General features: G+C 42.4%; 1 protein-coding gene across 2 annotated transcripts in view; it reads right to left on the bottom strand.

Annotated features, from left to right (window-relative positions):
- Positions 1 to 19326, bottom strand: part of FNDC1 (fibronectin type III domain containing 1) — a 44033-nt gene extending 24707 nt beyond the window's left edge. For both annotated transcript variants that reach the window (XM_010212521.2, XM_088537072.1), the window contains exons 1-10: positions 19109 to 19326; positions 17262 to 17360; positions 15550 to 15667; positions 14270 to 14457; positions 13609 to 13716; positions 10434 to 10622; positions 7580 to 9661; positions 5117 to 5232; positions 3161 to 3272; positions 76 to 456 (exon numbers count right to left, since the gene is read on the bottom strand). In XM_010212521.2, the coding sequence (XP_010210823.2) occupies positions 76 to 456; positions 3161 to 3272; positions 5117 to 5232; positions 7580 to 9661; positions 10434 to 10622; positions 13609 to 13716; positions 14270 to 14457; positions 15550 to 15667; positions 17262 to 17360; positions 19109 to 19310 (3595 nt within the window). In that variant the 5' untranslated portion in view covers positions 19311 to 19326. The remainder of the gene's footprint in view (positions 1 to 75; positions 457 to 3160; positions 3273 to 5116; positions 5233 to 7579; positions 9662 to 10433; positions 10623 to 13608; positions 13717 to 14269; positions 14458 to 15549; positions 15668 to 17261; positions 17361 to 19108) is intronic.
- Positions 19327 to 24373: the final 5047 nt, after the last annotated feature.

Here is a 24373-nt window from a genome sequence, read left to right as displayed (position 1 = left end):
TTTGAAACAGCACAAAGTGTAACTGTACTGTAACAGTACAACCAAAAACACTCAGGCAGCACAAGAGGAAGTTACCTTCTGCATTGCACTCGGGCAGGCCATCGAACCCTAGCATCAAGCTGCCCTCATCATCATACTGTGCGTAGGTGCCTGGAGGGCAGGTAGGGGCTGGTTTCTCCGTGGGTGGTTCAGTTGTGGTTGGTTCAGGAGTGGTGGTGGTAGTTGTTGTCGTTGTTGTGGTAGTTGTTGTCGTTGTTGTGGTAGTTGTTGCGGGTGTTGTGGTAGTTGTAGTAGTTGATGGAGTGGTTGTTTTCTTAATCATTTCAAGACCAATCAGAGGTTTCCCTCCAAGGCTTATTATTGGCTTATCTTGTGCACTTGCTACAGGTTTACTAAATCTGCCATGACCAAACAAAGGCAATCCATCAGGACTCACCATTGGGGCACCCTTCTCATCTAGGAGAGAAGAATAAAGCCCAAAACAAAATCTCATTATTAATCCATTGCAGGTTTACAGCATGATATTTAACAGCAGTACATTCCACAAGGGCACTGAGTGTGGTCACAGTGTCTTGTAACCAGGCTGACAGAGAAGGAGGTTGTTATCCAAGGAAGACCCATGTCTAGAGAAGCTGGAAAAAGGTTCTGAAGAATCTCTGACAAACCACAAGGATGTTCACTTTTATCAACAGTGCATTAAACATTTCTTGGGAACTCTATGGGGAGATTTTGCTTCAGAGTCACTATGTGAAGCCTGCATTTAATCTAAATTAATCTCTTACTTGTTGCTGAAAGGTATGATGAATCCATATTCTGCTCTCTAATGTTAAACATATGCAAATAAAGTCTGGGAGAAGCTAGTAAGATGTTGCCACTGCAAGAAAAGTATGAGCCAAGTTCTGGATGTTGCAAGTATTTATGGTAAGCAATTTAACTTCAGGCACTGAATTTGCATTCAAGAGACCTCTTTAGATGGACTCATACACAACCATCAGTGCCTTTACAGATCACATGTAGTTTTTATTATTTGTGGTCAACTTCAGAAATAAAATATTTATGGTTGATACAGTGCTGTTGATAGCTAATAATTATCTCTACATATAGAAAGACATACTCAAGCATCAAACCTCATTTTAGTTCCATTCTGCTATCCATTCTCACACTGAAACAGTTTAAATGGACTTTGGTGATTCTCCCTGACTACGCTCTGTGCAAGAGTCAGGTCCCACAACATGCTGACTGCCCTTGATAAGCTGAGGTGCAGCGACCCAAACAGCTTGCATGGCGCTTGAGCATGCTCAACAGCTCTGAAAGACTTGTCCCCAAGACTTGTCCCCCTTTCATAAACCTAAAATAAACATAAGATAAACATTGTGGGATGCCTTCTAGCTATACATCTTGACTGCACAGCCTATGGTGAGAGGAAAAAAAAAGAAAAAATCAAAAAAAGAAAAAGTGAAAAGAAAGTGAAAGGAGTTGCTAACACAAAGATTTTGATCTAGCATTACTATAATCCAAAAGCAAATCCATTGCCAGTATATGCTCCTCAAGCTCAGGTCTTCTTCCCTTGCCACTTCCTTTTTCTAAAAACAAGCCATCTGCTGAGCCTTATCCAGAAGTCCAAATCAGCAGTGCAAGAAAACTGAACAGTAGAGGAAAGCAAATCCTGCAGAACGCAGGCACCATGACTTCGAGTAGCTTGGTTTGTTTACATTCAGTTACATTGTTGAGAACTTCTCAAAAATGCAACCAAATTAAGTGGGAATTATCTTCATCACCACTATTTGCTTTTATGAAAATGTCAGAAATGTTTTTTTTTTTTCTACAGGAATGCAAAAGTACCCAGCACACAGCCTTTGTTCCAGTTCAGAACTATGAATATCACCTGAGTAATCCTATTCAGAAAAGGATATTCGCAGGGAAACAGTGGCCTGGATTGTTCATCCCTCCCATGCAGGCTGAAAACAGCTACTGCCTCAAGGATAATAACTCTTGGCAATCATCAGAGAGAAAGACTAATGAAGTGCTAAAGATATAGTCAGAGCAAGCCCTAGGATGACATTTGTTTTGTCCCATCCCCCTAAGATTAAAGAGTACTGTGGTACTGTACAAGTACAATAAAGACTATATTTACCAAGAACAAGCCCTTTTCTTTTATCAAAAAAAGTATCAAAATTGATCCCTGAAAGAGCAGTGACATTTTTCAGGAATTTCTAGTTCTGAGTAAGAATGGACTGATTTTTTAAAAAATGATGATCAAGGAATTATAAGCTGAAGTCCTAGAGGCCATTAAAAATAATGATATCCCTCTAACAAAGTTTGTTTTCAAGGAATATCACTAGAGTTGAGAAAGGAATTAATGTGGGGACTGAGCTGTGGAGGTCTTTGCCATCAGATGTTGAAGCTGAAAACAAGAATTTAACAGGAGGCACCACATGTTATATGGTTACTAAGAATATTGTAATTTGGGAATAACTGATCACCAGAACAGCATCAAAAGGGACATTGTTCAGAAAAAAAAAATCCAAACAATGGAGACTGATGAGATTTAAGGTAAAAACAGAGTACCCTACGGCTGCGTAGCACAGTTATCTTAGATATTCCTAGTGTCTCATGCTAGAGCACAGCCCATCAGCCAGTCAGGATGTCACGGCAGGCCTGGCACTGCTGAAGCTCCTAGGCTCTGTTTTATTATTTGCTGTGAGGAGAGAGCATTTTTATGAATTCACATAATTGTCACTGGCTGGGCTTATTCTTCACCCAGAAAGCCTAAAGCTACAGAAGGCTCTCAGGAAACTGCCCTAGGAAACTGCCAGGCAAAAGGACATTGCAGCATGCAGCAGATCCAGCAAACAATCCTTGAAAAGCCTTTCAAGGCTTTCAAGGCTCCACCTCCTGGAACGGGTCAGTCCGAAGGCCCAGCTCCGAGCAGTTATTTTCAGGCTGGACCTTTGCTCCTGCTAAGTCCAGCTTTGTGCTGGGTGGCTGAAGAGCAGCTCCTGCCGTCATCTCCTGCCTACAGAAACTTGGAGACTATGTAAAGCCCCTCTAATGGACTGGGATTGTGTTCTCCCCACCTATGCTCATTGCTCATTAGGGTCTGTTACTGTGCACACACAAACTGCTGGGTTTTCTTCTTTATAAGGAAGTCAGTACTTACCAACAATTGTACGTCCATCCCCTCCTAATTTCACTCGTAGAGGGTTGCCTTGGGAATCTTGGAGGTATTTTCCTTCAACATTTAATACTAGTCCCCGGTCGAGATCTACAATCTAAAAGCAAAAGTTGGATTTAAATTCAGCTAGCCTGCAAGAATGTTAAATGAAATTTAATGACAAAAGAAATCCCGGGGAAATACAGACTTTAAGTGTGATGTTCAGGAATAGCTACAACACTGACAGTGACTTTTAAGTGTAAGTGATTTAGGAATGATTTAGGAATCTCTAAAAAATCACTGCTTAAGAAGGCAAATCTCCAGAAACTCCAGAGACTCCAGAGCTGCACAACCACCACATTCACATCACCTGCTACAGGACTGATTAGCAAAGGACAACTCTATTTTCTTGGGCTATATAACTCCAAAGTTGGATTCCTGTAATACTGATTTGAATACAACCCTGGGTCCTTTTGAAAATGGGATTTAAGAGTAAGTTTATCAATCAGAAAAAAATATATATATATACACTAGCCCATTTAGATTAAAACAGCAGTGAAAATAAATTATCTAAGATTTTAACTGGGGTAGGACACTGATGGAAAGCTTCTGTCTCATAAATCAAACCCACCTGAGTGCTTGGATTGAATTCAAGGGGGTAACTAGTTAAAATCGAGTACCCACTGCTACTTCAACCCAAAGTAGCTCAATGGACGCTGTTTTAACCTCAGTTAATATTCAGTACTCCACAGAACAGGAAAATACAAAATGTGTTAAGTATTGAGAAGACACTGGGGAAACCACACAGTAGCAGTTTCAAGTTGGCAAGCAAGATGTATATTTGGCTTTAGGAAACTCTCTGTAGCATGAAGACAATAACTCATGAGAGCAGATTACTTCTGGAGGTCTCTGAGCTGCAGCTGGTGACATAGATGAAGGTATGGACTGTCTCGCTGGGAGCAATGCCCTCTTCTTCAACCTCCATTACCTTGGGCAGGGAGAGAGAACAGACCACATCCCTTCAGGGACCCTTTCAGCTCTCTTTCCGCAGTCTATTTAAATGTCCTTAGACATGCCTTTCAAAATGCCTCCCTTAATACGCTGTCCTTGATGCACATTCTAATGTTTCTCTATTAGAGTGGCTACAAAGTGTCTTTACACCTCTCCATTTATTTGTATCACTTACTGTTTTGCCGTGTGAGTGGCTCCACTGACTTCAGTGAGGCTGGTCACAATCTCATCCTATTCAATGTTTGGAAAAATGTGTAGGAAATACCAGTTCCTTCCCTACACTGGTTGGTTACAAACTGCTTGGGAAGAATTTTGAAGGACAAGATCTGGGCATTTAGGCACCCAATGGGGTTTTCCCATTAATGATACCTGAATTCATCTGAAAATACAACTAGAAACATATTTGTATGAACTACAAAACATCTAAAGGTATCAGTTTGAAGCCTGTCAACCCAGGGAAGCTATTCTGATGGGCAAGGTGGGCATTTAAAGCATCAAGACACTTGGTAAGTAACACTACATTTCTACACTCCTGTTCATGTGTGCCCTTTGCTCCCTGGAGTGTCAGTCTGCAGTAAGTGTTGCCAAATACACGTTCCACAACAACTATCCCAGCCACCTTGCATTGATACTTCACCGTAGACAAGTCCTGAGCAACCTAGGAGCACAAGTCCCATGGACTTTGAGGAAAAATGCTTCACTAACGTTTCTATGGCACTGATGTTGTAGATGAAAATTCAAACTATTATGCTTTAAACTTGCCATTTATAATGTCCAAAGAATGAAATGCTGTATTTGTCACTAGATTTAAATGTAGCAACACAGGAAACTAAGCGAAACCTAATTTTACACCTTCCTTGACTGAGGGACATTGCTGACTTTTATCATAAAGAAAAGCTAAGTAAAACAAAAGGCCAAAGAATCTTGAATTTGCAGAGAAAGTCACCCTACCCACTTTGTTCCTTGAGGGCCATTGATTATTCTCTGTCCACTTGGTTTTCCATTATTACCAGGTAGTATTTTTCCATTTCCATTTTTTGTTGTAAGATTTGGCCTGCCATTGTAACCTGAAATACAGAAGAAAGCACACTGTTCTGAAGAAAGCCACACAAAAGACAGCATATTACAAATCACAAAACAAAACATAAAGAAATGCAATATCTCTTATGAATGCACTGTTAAATACAAGTCTCATGGAGGTATTTTACCTGTACAGGTTACAGAATGATGGTCATTATTGATTCTGAACTTTGTGTAATACTTGCAGATACTCAGGGTTTTCTCACTGTGAAGTTTCTCACAATTTGTATTCAGCATTTAGACATTAAATACGATGTATAACAGGTTTAATATGAATCTGACTACACATAAAGGCTAGATTCACCAGTATGCTTGGGTTGCCATTTACTTCGGCAAAGATGGAAATGTGGCCTCACTGGTTCTACTCAGATTGTCCGTAAGACTGTTTTATGTCAATAACATGGTGCAAAGCAGCCATGGCAAATTTTGTTTGGAAACTATTAGCATCAGGAAACTGACATTTAAAAATGAAATCAAGATTATTAAAACAGTGAATACAGTCAAATGGCTCCCAACACCATGGCATTAAGATAACTTTTTCTGTAATATCCAATATAGATAAAGTCAGCTCCTACACTGGAAAGCAGATATGCAAAGCTTTCTGCCCAAGACAGCTCTTCTAAAGGCACCAGCACAAAGGGTATTGCTGTTGCCTCATCTCACATCACATTAAAATACAGATCAAGCTCAATGTTGGATGAATTTCTGATGATAGAAGAAAATTTTCTGGTCTGAATTTCCGGATTTTCAGTCCTAGCCTAGTGATTTGTTCACACCTCCTAGAAAGCTTCTGAACTGGTTTAGAGCACCTGCAGCAAATACAGGTTTGCCAACACAGCAATTAAGATCTGCTTCAGACTCAAGAAACACAGGACAAATCCTTCATTTCTGCAAATGTTTAAGCAGAAAAAAAGGAAAGGCTCCCTTTCTCTAGCTGCAAAACAAGGCTCACCTCACACAGCTACAAGAAACGCATTCAGTTGAGAGCTCCAAAAGCTGCGGCACGGAGCTGCAGGCTCTCAAACTCAGAAAAGGCAGCAACAGCCACATTCTAGCTCACAGATATTAGCTCACCAGGAATTATATATGAAATTAACCGACAAGAAACAGACACTCCTTGGCCATTAACTTTTGAATTTCATTGGTAATGACACCATCTGCAAAAATGAAGGGTAAGATTTTTAGCAGGATGAAGGATCTCAGTGTTCAGGGAGGAGGAACTACCTACATCTTTTGCATGCTGTGGGTCAGTGGAGTTCTGGAAACTTTGTCATGTCTGAAAATGAGACACTGCACTTAAACTTTCTGCCATACACATCCTCCATGATGTTATTTAAGGCCCACTTCTGCTTGAATGTTCTGCAAGCTGGTGGACCTCCGTACAGTGTTTAGTCTGACTAAAGCCAGTGCAATATCCAGCTGCATTGTGCATTGTAGAGCACTGAAACCACATTAAATAAGTTGTTCTTATCCATGCAAAGCACAGAATGCCCTTACTGAAACACTCAGGTAACTCCATACAGTTCTTGAATGTTCATGCACTCGAAAGAGGAAAAATATATTCCTGTCTCTAGCCAAGCCACTGAGACTGTCTGGGACCACCTTATGTCACACAAGGAATCAGTACCTGACAGAGCTTTACTGTTCCCCTGCCCATAATCAGAAGACATTTTAAGAGAAAGTAAGCCTCTAATCTTGGAACAAATTTCAGTCATAAACATATCAAAAGGCCTGACTGTGTCAAAAGGCCTGAGAAATCCTCATCAGGAGCATGTGACCTCTCCTCAGAAATGAGAGGAAAGTGCTTAAAAAATAGTTAAAGAAAATACTACATGCCAGTACAGACTATGGAAACATCTTATTGCCTTGTGGTGGGCATAGTAGGAGCACAAAGCCTGCCAAAGCCTTTTCAATAGTCCCTATAAGGAAGAACAACATACCTGAGAAGAAGTCACATTTCGAGTAAAAATGCTCTTTCAGTGCAAATTCAGAGAAGTCATTACTCAGTAAGGAACCGTTATAGTCCCTAATTTTGTCATCTGATCTGCCCAGATAGACCACTTGAGATTTGGAGATCTCTGTGGAATGTGGAATCCTGTGCAAATCTGGCTGCAGGATCCTGCACAGATCAGTGCCCTGCAAGACCAAGGGTCTCGGGCACCTCATCACACTTTGCTTAGCTCTCAAGAAGCGGGCTCCCTAAGACCACCAAAATTAAAGCTAATACCTTATAATAAATAAACTACACTCTGGGAGAGAACTTTCCATTTCATCTAATAGCTGATGTTAAGGAAAACTTGGTATAGTGAGATTATTAAAACAAAGACAACATACCTTGCCTATAAGAAGGTCTAACAAACTGTCGTTGGGAAGGGCTCCGTAATCTGGAGTTCAGTAGTCGCTGGCGAGGGGACAGAGTGGAAGAAGAAACTGTTGGAGAAACAGTGTGTGTAGTTGTAGACGCAGAGGAACGTGGCCAAACGAAGGTTGGTTTAGATGGAATATGTTTGTTAGGGGAGTGAGGAATCCGTGCTGCTATAGCTGAGCTGCCTGGTGATTCAGGAGAAGGCATTTTTAACGTTGGAGTTTCTTCCTTCTCTTCTTCTTCAGATCTTACTTTGTGAGGTAGAAGAGTGTCCATAGATTTCCTTCTATTGCTAGTAGTGTCATCATACGTGTTTTTGTTACCTCTAGAAACAGCTGACCATTTTGCTGCCAAAGGTGATGTGGATTTCTCCTCTGATTCTTTCTGGTCATATTCACTATAATAATCATCCTCTTCATTAGAACCTGACTGACGAGATTTAGATGAAGATAATCTTGATGGCAGCAGGCCGTAGTTTTTCTCCGCTTGGGGCACTGTTCTCGTAGCAACCCTTGAACGGGTAGGTAATGAAAGACGGGTTTGTCTCAAAGAAGGGGATGACAACCTTGGATTATAATGGTTGTCCTTTACTGCAGCACTGGAAGAACTGGAGTCTGGCTGAGTAAGTTTTGATTTGTAGGATGGTGCCTGAGACCCTGACTGCTGTTGCTTTGATAAACTTGAGCTTCCCTGAGAGAAAGAGGCAGGTAAATTTCTAGAAGGGGAGACCTCTTTAGGAGACACAGACCGGGTGCTTGCTCTGCCCCTACCTTCTCCCACATCCTCATCCTCATTTTCCTGTAATTCTTCATTACTCTGAGATGTGACGGGAGACGGAAGACGCCGTCCCCTAGAATGAAGTAGGGATGGGCTGGTTTGTGCCCTCTGAGGAGCCTCTGAATGGGAGCTCTTCTGTGATGGAAGATGAGAGGGAAAGGTCTTTTTAGGCAAAGACAAACTTGGCTTTGATTGAGCAAGATTTTCTCTTATCTCTTGGCTGTCCTGGTCCTCAGGCTTATGGTTGGAAAGAGAGGATTGCAAAGGAGAATGCTTTTCTGGAGCAGCTGTTCTACTGTGATCTTCTTCTGAGTCAGAGTGTGGTGACTTTTCACCATGCGTGTCTCTGAGGTGAGAATTGGAATCTATCTGAGGATTTCGTTTCTTAGAATAGATTGCTGAAGAAGACTGCCTGGAAGTGGATAGAGAAGGATTGCGTGCAATGGCTGGAGACAAGGACTTTTCATCTTGTGAGCCCTCCCTATTCTTATCACCATCCTTTCCCTCAGATTTGGCACTGAAGGAGTGAGAGTGAGGTGAAGTGTGACCAGAAACAGCAGACCTTGATGAGACCGCCACAGCAGCCAATTTTGAATCCTTCCACATGTGAGAACTGGAGGCTGAGGGAAGCCTTGTTTGCTGTGACCTAGAACTGGACTGTTCTGCTCTGCCCTCTGCTTCTTCACTGTCATGCTCAGCATAACTTCTACGAGCAAGATCATTATTTTTGGCAGGAAGAACATGGGAAGAGGTTTTAGGAGAAGGAATATTAGTGCTGCTTTGCCTCAGTTGCTTTGTTTCATTATCTGTGTACTCCGGAACAGAAGAGGCAGAAGAGCGTTGTGTTGAGGATGGTAGCAGTGCTAGTGGCTCACGTTTACCTGTGCTTGTCTGTCGTGACCCCTCCGATGGATGGGTTCGAACGGGGATCCGTCCCAAAGCAAGGACAGGGTGGACTGGCCGACTAGGGGGCAAAGGTCTAACAACGTTTCTCTGAACCTGGGCTTTTGGTGGTGCTGCTGTAGCCTCCTGGGAGGAATCGTGATCATCTGTCACTTCAGTGGATTGGAGATCAGGTTCCAACTCACTTGTCTTTCTAGAAGGTAACTGAGATTTACTCAGGACTCCTCCTCCAGCCAAGAGTTTATTCTTATATTCAGAAAGTAGACTCTTTTTATCACTAACACTAGGTGAACCAGCATTTCCAGGTGTTTTGGCCTTTGAATTATCTTGAATACTTGCTTGTTGCTGAGCTATTGAATCCTCCTGAGCAGCTGGGGGATGGGGCAGGGAAAAGAAAAAAAAAAAGACACTCTTTATTCATAACAACAGATGAAGGACAAAAACTGAAAAAGAAGAGAAGACAGTGAGGTAGCAAGAAGCAGGTTACATAAGAGAATATGGGACAATTCTTTCTGTATTAACCAACTTTTACGGAATTGTTATAACTTGCGTAAAACAGGGCAATCAAAATAAAATATCTGAAATGAGAGGGAGCAACAGCATATCAGTGGAACCAAATCCCTAGCAGACCTTATTCATGTTCATGGTTTAAGGATGCATTACCTCACCTGACAATGCAGCCCACATTTTTAGTTAACTCTGTAAATTCTCTGTCCTCACAACATTATCTTTCTGCAAGAAGCAAGAGCAAGAAGTCCAGACGAGGTCTAAGAAAAGTAAATGACTAACTTTGAAGAGTGGAAGTGGCCAGGAATAGTGCAATTAAAGAAACAAAATATGGTTTTATTTGGACAAGAAGAGCACTCAACATATTCTTGCTGCACACCATGAAATAGGGTATGATAACAATTTATTCAAAATGTTGAAATATCCATTAAATGACCTTTTAACTGCTGCAGAGTGATCAGTGCTTATCTACAAGCACCCCTTTGGACAATACAGCCAGGAAAAGCTATCAGAAAGTTTTAAGGAAGCAAAACTGCATTGGTTAGATGGAGCACAGAGGAAACTAAGAAAGGTGAGTAACAACAAGCATAACTGGGACCAACACAAGAATGGACAAACTAAGGCCACGATGCTTACCTGCTGGGATACCAATACTGAAGGCTTTCGACTGAGGACCTTGTCCCCTCCTGTTTGCTGCACGAATTTTGAAAATATAGCGCTCCCCAGCCTGCAGACCATCTATTATGGCTGATGTTGTAGCTCCAGAGTAGGTGATGGACTTTGCTCCAAATGGCTTGAGAGCCGGGGCGTATGAAAGAATGTATTCTGAAATGATTTGGCAGACGGTTGGAAGGAGGAAACTGAAAACAGTCCTGTTTCCAGCGGACAGACTGTATGGGTAGGATGAATTAGAACGTGCATTACTATAATTAATACACTATCAATGCACGTCGAGTCAACAGCTGGAGTATAAAGACATGAAATACATATTAATAAGTTGCATAAACATTCTCTCATTTTAATAGACAGAAGCATGCCATGTCAATGAGCTAAAGACCGAGACTTTAGCTGCACCTTTCTCATAATACAAAGGCAACAGTTTCCGACCAGTGGGAAGAGCCACCACCAACAGCCCCAACAACGACCATAAGAAGTTACAGCACCAACAGTGCCAGGCAGTTTGGCTTGCTACACTGCAAGACCACTTTTTGTTATTATGACTGTTGGAGTGTGAGCAGATTTTAGATTTTCCCAGGGAAATAAAAGTTCAGAACCTACTGATTAGTAATGAAGACATTTACAAATGACAACACATGATCCAGAGACTGTTCTTCCAAAACATCACTTGCTCCAAAGATGGATAAAACACAATTGTGTTACTGGCGGCAACTATGTCCACAGCAAACAAGAATGTTAAAAATCTTTCTTTCCCACAGAAACTACTTGGAAGAAGATCAAAATGGCATATTCACATAATTAACTTTCAAGACATCAGTATTAAAATCAGGTGACGTTTTCAACAAAGCTTTGACACAGATCTAATTACACTACATTTTCACACTCCAGTCAAGCAAAAGCAATTCTGCCAATCTGTTCTAGAAAGACTCCACCAGCATTAAGGATCCATATACTCACCCCTAAGCAGTGTGGGAGCATAAGGGGCATCCCCATGAAAAAACCAAAGCATTTACTTTATGCATGTGAACAATATCACTGCAGTCAAAAATAAATGTTTTCAGCTTAGCCTTTGATTAAGTGGATGTCTCGACTGGATTTTAATTGTGAACTACAGACCAGTAGGCAAAATTCATGCTTTAATGATGTAAGGTTGTTCCCTAAAAAGTACTTTCACTGGGAAATAATGACACTGCATATTACTAAATGGTAGCATCCATTCAAGAAAATTAAAATCTTCCCTGTCAAACTGTGTTTACTAGCTATACCAGGGCATGCACCGCTGCAGACAGACCAAGGCAAGGCCTTGTGGCTACTTAAGATGCTCACCCTGCTCTCACATCTCAATTCAGGATGAGAGTGGCACCAACGCATTATAATAGCTTTCCACATTGGGAAAATTTAAACTTAATCAAATTAACTGTAAGCATGAAGAAGACTTTTCCCATTACATTCTCATAGGGATGTATCTTAGAATGCAGGTAAGATTTTAGTGATGTGCAGGCTTCCTTTTTTTTGAATCCTCTGTAAGAGGTATTGACACCAGCTACAAACAGGATTTTGAAAATAAATTCCAAGAGCTGCAACTTTCCTCTCTTCAAACAACAACAAAAAATCTAGAACTACAACAACATTAAAACAGGAAAATTATTTTTTCTTCCGAAAACAATCCTATACTCATTGCATTAAGAAATAAGCCAAGCATAAGTCATCGAAACCAAGAATCATCATCATTTTTAACATGCAAATGCATACTGATCAGTAAAATAAATGAATAAATAAATAAATAAATAAAAAGTATGAGAAGGCATGCTGAATTTTGTTTTCTACATTTCTTGTTTTAAGATATATAATTCTATTCAGGATGATATATGATGAGTACACCAGAGTGAATTTTATTTGCACAGGCACTGGTGTTAATTCTGGTAGCTTTCAAACGGCTACTAGAGGACAATTTAAGGGCAGGTTTGAAAAACAAATGGACAAAAGCATAAAAATTCCCAACTACCACTGCTATCAACAGTGACTATGAAGTGCTAATTCACGGGTTTTATTTAGCTATTATACATCTCACTCATGTCATTTATTTCATTAAAAAGACCTCTCTTGTTATACTTCTGTTCCAAAAAAAAAAATAAACTCTTAACAATGTATGAGACATATTCGTGTTTTCAAGTCTCTTTAAAACGACTGAGAAATCATCTATAAGACAGAAGACAAATCTGGAGAAAGGGTTACAGAATGCTCAAAATTAGGAGCAGATTTTAAATTTCAGATAATGTCCCTGAACGACCCTACTTTAAGAAATAATTCTTGGATCTTGTTGCAGCTCCATTGAAACAACTGGCAGAACTCCTACTTCAAAGTGGAAAAAATTCCACCACTGCCCCGACGAACGTATAAAGCAGGTCTTTTATGCTGACACAGCACACTTCCCTCTTCACAGCAGTGTCTTGTTAAATGCTGGGTTCCTACAGCGCTGAGAAGGCACCTCCAGAAACCTGTGTGACCTCAGAACACAATCCTATCAATTGCAGAAGAATGTGAGGAACCAATTAACCAGCCTATTCATTTTTGGGGGGAAAAACAAAAAAAAATGGAAGATTTCTAAATCTTATGCAAGTAATCTGCTATTGACAAATTAGCAATATGACCATATATGGCAACGCTACAGCACATGTGAAGTGTTGAAATCACTATTGGTGTTTTTACTTAAGAGGCTTTCATTACATGATAAAATAGAAATACAACAAAACATAAGCCATTCACTTTCTTGGCAGCTACCCAACTTTGCCTAACTTACTTCTTCATCTAACTTTCATAAATCCTTTGGAAAACTTCCTTCTGGAGCTCCACTTCAACCTGCTTATCAGGAGAGAGTAAGCACACATCCATGGCAGCCCAGGAAGCATCCTGGGCACAAGACAGCGTCTTCCCAGCAGCACAGTGGAGTAGCTGAAGCTGGGCTGGAAATAAGACACATCTTGCTCTGGCGCAAGTCTTTAACACAGCCGTGGCATAGGTGGCAATGCCGTGTGGACAAACCCGTGCTCGTTCCAGCCTCCTGCAAGGTGACAGTCTCGTTTCAAGAAGAACAGCTCCCTGTGAGGGTTAAAAAATGATGATGATAACTTACCTTTGACTTTTCCTTCACTCTCTGGAAGAGCATCCCAGGAGGCAGCGACAGAGGTCGGTTTGCCTTTCAACGGCCAAACGTCCAAATTTTCAGGTGCACTGGCAGGAGCTGTGAAACAGCCACGGGCAAAAGAGGCAACTAAGAAACGCTTACTCACATGGCATATACTTCTTGCTCCTTCTCATTGCAGGACTTTCTGTATGACCATTTCAAAGATAAAAACTGAAGTATACAAATGGCTCAGGTCCATGTGCGCCTATATTATACCCCTGTACAGGATCCCCATCGTGAATTTGTCCTGCATGCTGCTGGGGACAGGCTGTCTGCACAAGGACTATGGCTTAGCTGAGTGTAAAGCTCATGTAATTTGGTTCTTGTGGACCACTTCTCTTCACTGTACCAAAACTTGAGTCTTCAGAGACAGAATCTAGAAATTACCAGTATTTAGCCCCAGAAATACACATACCAATCTCTCACCTGCTCTACCCCTGCCGAAATAGCAGCCCTGGACTTGTTCACCAAGGCCTGCTCTAGGGAAACAGGCAGCAGCACGAAGGCTGTTTCGTTTTTCTGCTTCTCCTGGCTATGCCTCAAGCCGGCTGTATTTTGCAGCTTTAATCCTCAAAATTTGTATCACACCAACGATCTCTTTAATACATACCTGCTTCTGGGGTCCGCTGGTAAACAGACACGCTCCACTTGCCTTCCTTTTCTCCCTCCAAGATTTGGACAGCAAATTCATACATGGTATCCGGCAGCAGACTCTCCACCAGCGCCCGCCGGTGAGGCACCCGCTTGTAATCCCACCTTGCTGATTCCCCCTTTTCCCGATAGCGAACATTGTAGTGCCTGGGATTAGAAACACAGGAGGTAAAAAGTCACTCTGCAAAACTAACAGCATTAGTAGAACCAGATGAGTTATTTTTGCCTTGGCTAACCTGCTGCAAAGGGAACGAATAACAGCGACAAGTGAAGCCTATGGTACTGACTTTGCCATAAGCACTGCTCTTTAAAAACAAAAACAGAAATACAAAAAAAAAATGCTGTGGCCCAACATTTACACAGACCTCTAAGTACCAGAGACCAGGGTGAGGTCCAGCGGGTGAAGAGGTTAAACAGTCCCATCAGTCAGGTTTCTAACCAACAGTCACTGGTATGCAAAGGGATATGCAAATTTCTACCTTTTACTATGTCCTCAGCTAAATTATTCCACTAATGAACTATTAATAAATAAATGCAAATCAATCAGTAGTCAGTTTAAAGCAGCTCATCTTTAGTAGGTATCTACAGAATCACAGAGCAACAGAATAGCTGAGACTGGAAGTGACCTCTGGAGATCTAGTCCAGCCCCCACTGTTTAAGCAGGGCAGCCTAGAGCATGTTGCCTGGGATCGTATCCAGGTGGCTTTTGAGTATTTCCAAGCATGAAGACTCCTCAACCTCTCTGGGAAACCTGTTACAGTGCTCAATCACTCTCACAGTCAAGCAGTTTTTCCCTCATATTGAGACAGAACTGCCCGTGTTTGAGTTTGTGCCCATTGCCTAGGACTATTGCTGGGGACCACTGAGGAGTCTCTGGCCCTATCCTCTTTGCACTCTCCCTTCAGATACTTGATAAGATCTCCCCTCAGTCTTCCCCACGCTGAACAGTCCCAGCTCTTGCAGCCTTTGCTCACAGGAGAGATGCTCCAGGCCCTTCAGCATCCAAGGAGCCTTTTGCAAGACTTGTTCCAGCAGCTCCGTGTCTCTCTTTATTGTGAGGTGCAGCACTGGACCCAGCTCTCCACAAGCGGCCTCACCAGGACTGAGTAGCAAGGGAGGATCCCCTCCCTCGACTTGCTGGCAACGCTCTTCCTAATGCACCTCAAGACAACACTGGCCTTCTTGGCCACAGGGGCAAGCACTGGGATAATTACCTATTTGCTGCAAAGGGCTAATTACCTGTTTGCTGCAACCCTCTTCTGTTTTTCATACAGAGGGTCTGTCCAAACCACGAGCACAGACTGAGAGGACATAACTCGAACACTTATGTCTTGTGCCACCTCCACCTCTTCCTCCTCTGAAATGCCAAAGGAAAATAGCAAGTCAATAACAAGAACACCAGACATCTCTGTAAAAAAGCAACTGTCTTCCCCTGATGTTTCAAAAGGCACACAGCACAGATATGTAACAAAGATTATAGTAATTCCTGTATAATGTACATTTCCGAGCATTTCAAATGCATTGTTTGAATTTAGCTTTTATTTTTTTATGGTATACAGGACAGAAAAAAAAAAAAGTTCTAAAAGGAAGAAATACAGTCATAGAAGGAAATCACTGAATCATTGAAAATGCACTCACTGAAGGAAAAGAATAAAATCATTGAATCATTTTGAAATTATCAGAATAGTCTTGCAAACATTTTTATAATACTTTAACCTGAAGTTAAACTAATTTGATTTTCTGAAGTATTCTGATAGTATTGTAGATAGTTTGAAGTATTTTTGTGAAGTTTGATTTTCTATCTGTTCATTAAAGTTATTCCAGTTACTTCTGCTCTAGGGACTTCCTGTGAAAGAGATTTATTACTCTTCTTATTAATGCGACAATGACTATTCCCAAGTATCTAAAGGCATAGAATACATAGGGTGCAACATCCCAGGCCCATCTAAGGGAAGAATAGTATTTTAAAAATGATGACACCTCATGAAAAGGATCAGTAAACTCAGGAGTATGCAGCACTAGGACACCGTCATTTTTATGTACTGGAGAAGGGCTACACAAGTTGCAGAGTTTAGCATTTGTCACATAGCTGCTCTACTGTTTTCTGTAGATCTGGGGATAAGGAAAAGCATTTCCTTGTGATTTAAAGCAGAAAACTCTATCACTTGGACTGCAGGAGGTACAAGGTACAAACTTTTCTCTGTTTTCAGCTCAAATAAAAATTCAAGATACAGAGCTTGTGCTGTCCCTTCCATAGTCCACAGTGTGATTGCACAGCACACTTCACTGGTATCAAGCAAGCACTTGTTTGAGTTTTATCTTTGTATATTTTCCATAATATTTCTAAGTTTGGTTGTATCAAATTACTGTATGACTGACACTCCCCAAATAAGTATTTTTCATCTGTGTCAGAACATTTGAAACCCTCTGTAACCCCTGTAATAGTCTCATTGTAATGCAATGAGGTGAGATGGTGGCCCAGGCAGGGAGATGACTGAGCTTCATGGATCCTTTTTAACCTCCATTACAGTGTGCAGTGTTTTGCTTTCAAAGCAAGAGACAGTTTCTGCTGCCCAGACCCAACCACCTGCAGATAAACCCCCCATGACATGAGGCAGAGACTTGGCAAAGACGGACACAGTTCGGGAAGCCCTGGCAACTGATCCTGACTAACTCCTCTCCTGTGGTCACTGCAGCGCTTTAGGTCTGCCAAGAGGAGGAGATTTATATATACATATATATGTGTGTACACAATAACCAACCAACCATGTTGCAACCGATTTTATTAAGTCCTGCTTGAGTTAGAGCAGCAGAGACATCCAGCAGGCCCTGTGGTCCACAGAGAAATACCTAGTGGGTCTTGCCCCTGAGAACTTAGTCCAAAATCACAAAGCTAGTTCTTTTCAATGAAATGGTCCCATGACTTGATGGTGGATGTGAAAGAAACATACCTGTGACCTTCCTCTTAATTAAAGATGATCTATATACAGGTTGACTCCGTCCTTGGGAGTTTCTTGATGGCAGTGAAACCACATGAACTGACTCAGAGGCTGTACATGCGAGAAAAAAAGTAGGCTTTTCTGTAACCTTTTTCACAGCAAACAAAAATTCATAGCAAAAAGTTTACATTTTTTTTCAGGCAAAAGCCTGTTTTATTCCTTTCTGTGACAAAAAAGGAGAAGCTTCTCAGAAAGGTAACTTACGTGGATTCACAGCATCTATCTCAGAGATTTGAATTTGCATGTAGCAAGAACAATAGACCTCATATTTTAGAAGTAGAATAGCACATTATTAACAAGGAAAAAAATACAGGAGTCCATCACTGTAAGTCTGAGTATCTCTCATGATCATTTCTTCATTCTCCCTCTTGGAAAGAAAAGTAGCATAAAAGCAATGAAAACAAGAAGTAGGTGCTTAAAAACACATTCCATAGTATTTCTCATCAAGATTAAGTACTTTACTGAACTCTTACTAAAAGTGGTAGACAAGATTTCTATTGACTGCATTGATCCCTGGGCATGAGGGCATCTCCGACTCTGCACAGCAGTAGCGCACACAGAACATAAAGTGTATGGGGGAGTTTCTTGCACATACTCATGAGTGGCCAGGCTTTGGGAGTCCTCTGGGAGTGGAGAAGGAGGACCAGGAGGCAGCAGGAGACAGCAGCTGAGCAGAACACCTCTGGGTCTGTCCCCCTGCATACAGTGACAGGACAACAGCATCTCTATGCCTATACCACATCAGGACAATTTAGTTTCATGGTCACAGACTCCCTTTATAGCTACTATCCAGCAGTAGCTGGAAACTGCTGTCCAGCTGCTGGACAGCAGAAACGGCTGAAGAAACTCAGAGCACAAGCAACAGGAGAAGTAGGAAACAGAAACAAGGCCACCATGGAGAGCCTCAGACCACAGAGGGTACTGGATTTCCAACACGAAATTTGCACGGATGTGGAAGAACTGGCAGGCACCATATGCCTCTTTCCAGGGATGATCATTGCATAGAAAGATGAAAAAGTGAAGGAATACTAGAAAAGGAATAAAAAATGAGTAGGAGATTTGTGTTAGGGGAAGTTCTAGAACTCTGGAATAACTGATAAACACGACTAAGGACTTTTCTCTTTCTGGCCAAATTGAGATAAAGATTTTATTTTTATACAAAAAGCAGAAGAGGAAATAGATACTCACATTTCAAGACCAGGAACTCTGGCAGCCACATGTAATTTTGGAATCACCATTCATTTTATAATCTAACACCAGACCACCCATGGGATGAGTTTCCCGCTTATATGAGAGATTTAGGGGGAAACAGGTTTAACCTTAAGCAAATGCATCCAAACAGCAAAAAGAAGATGAAGCTTCTAGGGAAAAGATCCAAATAACACTTAGGAGTGGACATCTTTCTCAGAGCAGGCTAGAGAAATTTAGGCAGCCAAAAAGAAACAGGACAGCCAGTGAAATCTGGGGATGACACAAACAGCACAGAGGGAAATGCTCAGCCTCTAAGGAAACAGAACTGTTGCAGTTAGCTGAGAAATTCTTTAAATACATGACAACACCTAGGGCAAAAGTGCAAATCACTACAGCATGGCGGAAAGAGGGAAAACATAGAATGAAAACACAGTAATGTAGGATCTATGATCGACAAGCAGCAACAAGGGATGAGACACGTGCTTTTTGCCTGGAGAGCATCCCTGTGAGCTACTGTGCATGAAACGATACCAAACCAACTGATGGGCCCATGCGCAAGGGTAGCCTGCCATCAGCTGAACTACATGGCACAAGGGAATTTGGCTTACCCAGCTTTTTTGCTTCCTGGTTCTGTCGCTCTTGGGGCATCGGAGCGTAGCTCATCCTTCGGCTGCTCTCTCCATACCCACGGAGGTAACCTTGGGATCTGCTTCGTGGGCCCCTGAAGCCTGCTCCATACGATGGTTTCCACCGAAATGGCGACCTGCCGTCTGGGGACCGGGCACGTGCCCTCAGAGCTCTGCTTGGCATGTCCTTCTCTTGAAAAAAAAAAGCAAACACACAAAGCCCATCATGATCACTACGAAGCATGTGGCATGTACAGCAGTTAAGTCTGTTGCAAGCTTATTTATGAAATAACACAAGAATAAAAAGCATAATTTTCTACCTCTTTAATTTTGCTATGAAGTCCAAAAAGTTTTCCAAGCGGGATATACAATACTCAATAGCTTCTTTCCGAGGCACTTCAGACAGACTGGTGCAAGGCATTCGAAGTGAAAACATACCATAATACAAGGATGCTTGCCAGAAACTCTGGATGTCTTGCAGCTTTCCTGTTTCATCTTTTCCCTTTTTCTTAATCCCCTTTCCATAGTACAGGCATACTAGTACACTGCTTTTTGGCAAGTGCTAAAGGTCACTGTAAAATGAAGCACAGAACTATACCTCTATTTTTAAACTTTCATTTAGAGTCATCTACATTAAAAGCAGGTTCGCTTCCCCTAATCCATCACTAATGGTTCTGCTTGCTGACAGCCTCACGTTCAACAGGTCTGTCTGTACATGCTTCAACTCTAGACTTTTAAAGTTCAGAATCACAAGCTCCCATTATACAATCCCTCAAGCATCCAGCACTGCAGCAGGTACCTTACACAAGTCATTTGCTTTTACATTTGCTGACAAATTAGCATCTCTCTTTTACAAAGCAAGACTGATGCAAGGATAATTCAAGTAATGCATCTGCTTGCTCTGAACAGTTTTTCCAGTTTCTGTGCTGTTCTCCACCATGTACAAACTGCACCATGCTAAGTCACAGGCTGCAAACAGAGCCAAGGAGGAGTAGGAAGAAGGGTGCTCACTGCATCAGCTATGACAGCTGTCTCCCAGGCCCTTATTACAAGCGATGAGACGAAAAGTGCTAATCAGCAAGCACTGATCAGTCACCAAGTCAATAGAGGGTCATGGTGAAGAAAAAATGTCTTTACACTAGGCACTCAAGAACAGAACTCCCTCATTCTCTCTGGGCAATGGCATCCCGGGGACGCGTGAGCTGCCAGCAGAGAGCTTAGGCACTGTGGTGTAACCCTCTCACTCACTGCCTAGGCTGCTTATTGCAACTGCAGCAATGCTTACCTTGAAAAGAGTAGAGACAGTCTCAGATGGAAACATCTGCCAGCCACAGAGACGCTGACAGACAGCACAAGAAACCTTGGCCATGGTGACCTAGCTATGGGAGACGTCTCTGCCAGGCCCTCTGTGCCAAGCGAGCCTGCGCCCAGGTCAGGAGCTCATATCTATTCAGGGCAGTGCTTGAACATGCATTTGACTTTAAGAACGTATTTATGTCTGCATGTCCTTATGCACGCTGAAAACAGGTCTTCTTTAGTATTCCCACCTAACGGCAGCTCCTTTTTGAATCAAGCTGTCCTTCACAAGCCCTGGGTCTTGATGTGCTGACAGGGCTGCACAGGAAGAGTACTGAAGCGCTGGAAAGGGCTGCGCAGGGAAGTGGTGGAATCACCATCTTGAAGGTCTTTTCCAACCATAATGATTCTTTCATCCTTCCACTAAATCTTCTTCTATTAAATTATCCTTTGGAAGGGCCTATAGTGATTCTCAAAGATCTCCTTGAGAATCTGATGAAAAATGTTGAGTTTCATTGCTGATAGGACATATAACACAACCAGAGAAACAGTACCCTCCCTAGGAGCTCCAATTTTCTACTGAAACACTAGGCAGAAGCTCAGGGAGGGACAAACCTTGTCTTTATATTTTGCCTGCAGAGAGACAGATCATCACTTTAAATGTGTGGACTTCAGCAGCTTCTCTCTTCCGGCTACTCCCTGTTACTCCAGGAAAACAAATCCTCTACAAACCCTGATTAATCAGCCAATTAAGCCAGGTTTACAGATGCAAAAACATCTGGATGGATGTTTTATAAACAATAAAATACTTTTTGATATACAAGAAGTAGGGTTGCTTTTATGAGGTTCTCTTCCTGCTTTCCAAGGAACATAAGCATGCACCTAAAAACTCCTGCTCTCACACAGCTTCTTTTTTCGCTCTCCTGAGCAGCTGCATAATTTGGGTTTCAAAAGCCTACTAGTGGATACTGTTCATGCAGGTATCCACCTTCCACTTACAGTATCACCATGAGAACTAGAAAGCAGACAAAATTCCAGCTGGAAGAGCTCCAGAGGTCTTGTCCAACCTCCTGCTCGAAGAGCACCAACACACCCAGGCCAGCTCTGACTTTGCCAAGCTGCTACTCTATGGATGGAGATTGTGCAGCCTCTCTGTGGACTTGCTCCAGGACCTCTCCCACCTCACCAGCCTCTGAGGGTGAAATTTTTCCTAAGGGTCAGCCGAAATCTCACGCTTTTTGCACTACCTGCCACCACCAGGGGCAGCTGGCTCTGACGTCAGGCCTCTCCAAGGAGCTGTCAGCTGCTGTGGGACCTCCTCTCACCTTCCTCTGCCACCGGTACCCCCAGCCCTGGGCAGTGAGGAATAGCAACCTCCCTTGACCTGTAGCCACGCTGTCCCCAGCGCACGTTGGTGACTCTGCAAGGAGCCTGCGGGCTCAGCGTGGCAGGAAGCGAAGCTGCAGTCGATCAGCTGTGCTTTACCAAAGTCGCAGCTTTCCAACTGGAATTACAATAAAGAATTGTCAGGGACAAAGGATACAAAAGGAACCAACCCAGCCAGAAAGCCATATGGAAAGCATTCAGCTTAAAACAAATGTGGCTTTGGGCAAAATAAGTTTATCGGCTCTAACGCTGAATGAAGAGGATTGGCAGGGCTAAGATTTTAAAAACAGGACTTTCAATTACTGTGCTTGTGGTAGTACCATGCTTTACTGCACATTTCTTCAGTTTCATTAGTTCACTTTTGATTTGTGCTTACTTACTGCAGTTTGATCCCAGGTGTCTGAGGGCATCAAGGATCAGAGCATGGTTCAATTAAATAACTCACCAGTGCGGACTCACCAGAAACAATATTTGCTTCTGAGTAAAATGTGCACCACGCTTGACCAGAAAGGGACTTTTGGTTAAAAACAAAGCAAAACAGAGGGGGACTTGCCCCCGTTGCTGGAGCTAGCCAGAAGCCTGGGAGCAGGCCAGCTGCCCTGGGCTGCAGCTCACGGCCCTGACCGCAGCCACACAGAGGCGGAAGGGGGAGTCGGGCCTACTCGGTCTCACAGGAGACGTCACAGAACCTGCGCTCTCCATCCACCAAGACACTTGCCACTCTTCAAGCCCCTCAAGGAACCGAAAGTCACTGCTTCCTGCCGTCACAGCCCACTTGTAGATGCGCTCTGCTGTCCCAATCTTCCTCTGTAGTATCAGCTCCAGCAAATAGTCTAGATTGTCATGGGAAGGATAACGCTGGGACTGCAGATGTTGAGTGACAGGAATAGGTCATTGCGGCCCAACACTTGATCCTGCAAATAGTTGTCTGAAGTAAGCAATACCACTTAGGAGAGAAAAAATAAATCTGACCCATAATTCCAAGTTATTCAGTCCCCAAATTAGCCCTTTCTGTAAGGATCCTGAACCACAGTTTTGTTCAGCTCACAGTTAAATGAAGAAAGAACTAGATGATGCTACCACAGCAGGTCAAGCACTAGGGGACACATCCCATGTCACTAGGATCTCATCATTCATTGCACATTCAGGTGCTTGATGGGAATTGGGACTTGGCAAGATCTGAACTTGCTCAAGAGCCTGTGTGACAGATTTTGTGCCACGTTGAGCTAAAGCAAAAAAAAAAAAAAAAAAAAAAAAGCCTTTTGAAAAATCAAGGTGTCACTTCAACCTTAGCTTAAAGGAGATGAAGTAATGAAGAAAAGTCCAAGAAAAGGAGAGGTTGAAACAAGTGATATAAAAGTTAGTGAAAGAACTACCGTAATAACATTAAAGGTGACCCAGAAACAGGAACAGAAATGGTAATCTGATGTGGACTGGAAGGAAACATAGAGCTGAAATTGAGAAAAAGGTAAGGGATAAGTAGAATGAATGGAAATGAGAGACAGATAATACCATGCAGAGCTGGAGCCATTGGGAGAATGCTGAGCTTCATCCACTCCAACAGGACAAATCCTTCAGCCTCTTCCAAACAGATGAAGGTCATAAAATTGCTTCACTTAAGCACAAGTACCCACGAGATATACAAATACACCAGCCTTTGCCAATGGAAGGACTCAACATGAAAATTAAACTCCGCAACTAGCCCACCTCTCACGTGGCAGGATAAGCAAGCTGCATTACTCCAAACTCCAATACCACAACTCCATCCAGACCTGGTGAGCCCAACCCAGCCAACTGGGCCTGGGACACTGTTTCCTTTTAGGGGCCCTCAGCAGTGGGGGACATTTCCAGCCCTTCCCTGAGCTGCAGTCTGATCCTGCCGCTCACCTCTTCCTACCACAGATCTCTCGCGATGGTCTGAACTTTGGAAGGCTGCTGGGATCCTCAGAGAAGGATGGTTCTAACAGATCCCACAGATCCCAAGACAAGATTTCAGAGCAGCATGAAAACTGCACAACTGACAACTATTACAGTTCCTGTGGCCTTCAGCAGTTAGCATCCTATGAAAGACTTTAGATCCGATGCTTTTTAAAACCATTCCAGATTCCAGCTGTCTGCTTCCCATCTAATATCTACTCTGGCACCTCAGCAAGTCTATTGGACTTCAGCAAATTCTGGATGAGGTCCCAGAACAGCAGCAATGAAGAGACTGGGTCTTCAAACCCATTCACTCCCAACCCTTTTTCTTTCCTAGAAAATATTAGGATTAACAACCAAGTGTTTAGCAGAACTGAAGATTGATTCTTCTTTGCCTCCTCACTATTTGTCCCTTTTGATATGGTTAAGTTTTTCAGTATTGATTCCAAAACTGATTTAATTAATAATTCTATGGACCTGCACTCTAGATAAAATAAATTAATCTGGATACATCTTAAGATCCCATTTAAATAATTTCCTGCAATTACAATAAAACTAAATCCTTTTCTACATTTAGGGTAGCAAAGGGGAGTTGGAGTTACTCCCTTCTGCTATCTTCACATTATCCAACATTAGCTATAGCTGCAG

This window comes from Tinamus guttatus, unplaced genomic scaffold (assembly GCF_059628265.1).
Source record: "Tinamus guttatus ecotype Peru unplaced genomic scaffold, ASM5962826v1 Tinamus_guttatus_pri_ptg000716l, whole genome shotgun sequence".
Taxonomy (NCBI): domain Eukaryota; kingdom Metazoa; phylum Chordata; class Aves; order Tinamiformes; family Tinamidae; genus Tinamus; species Tinamus guttatus.
The sequence above is the reverse complement of the archived record's forward strand: the minus strand, read 5'-3'. Positions and strand labels throughout refer to the sequence as shown.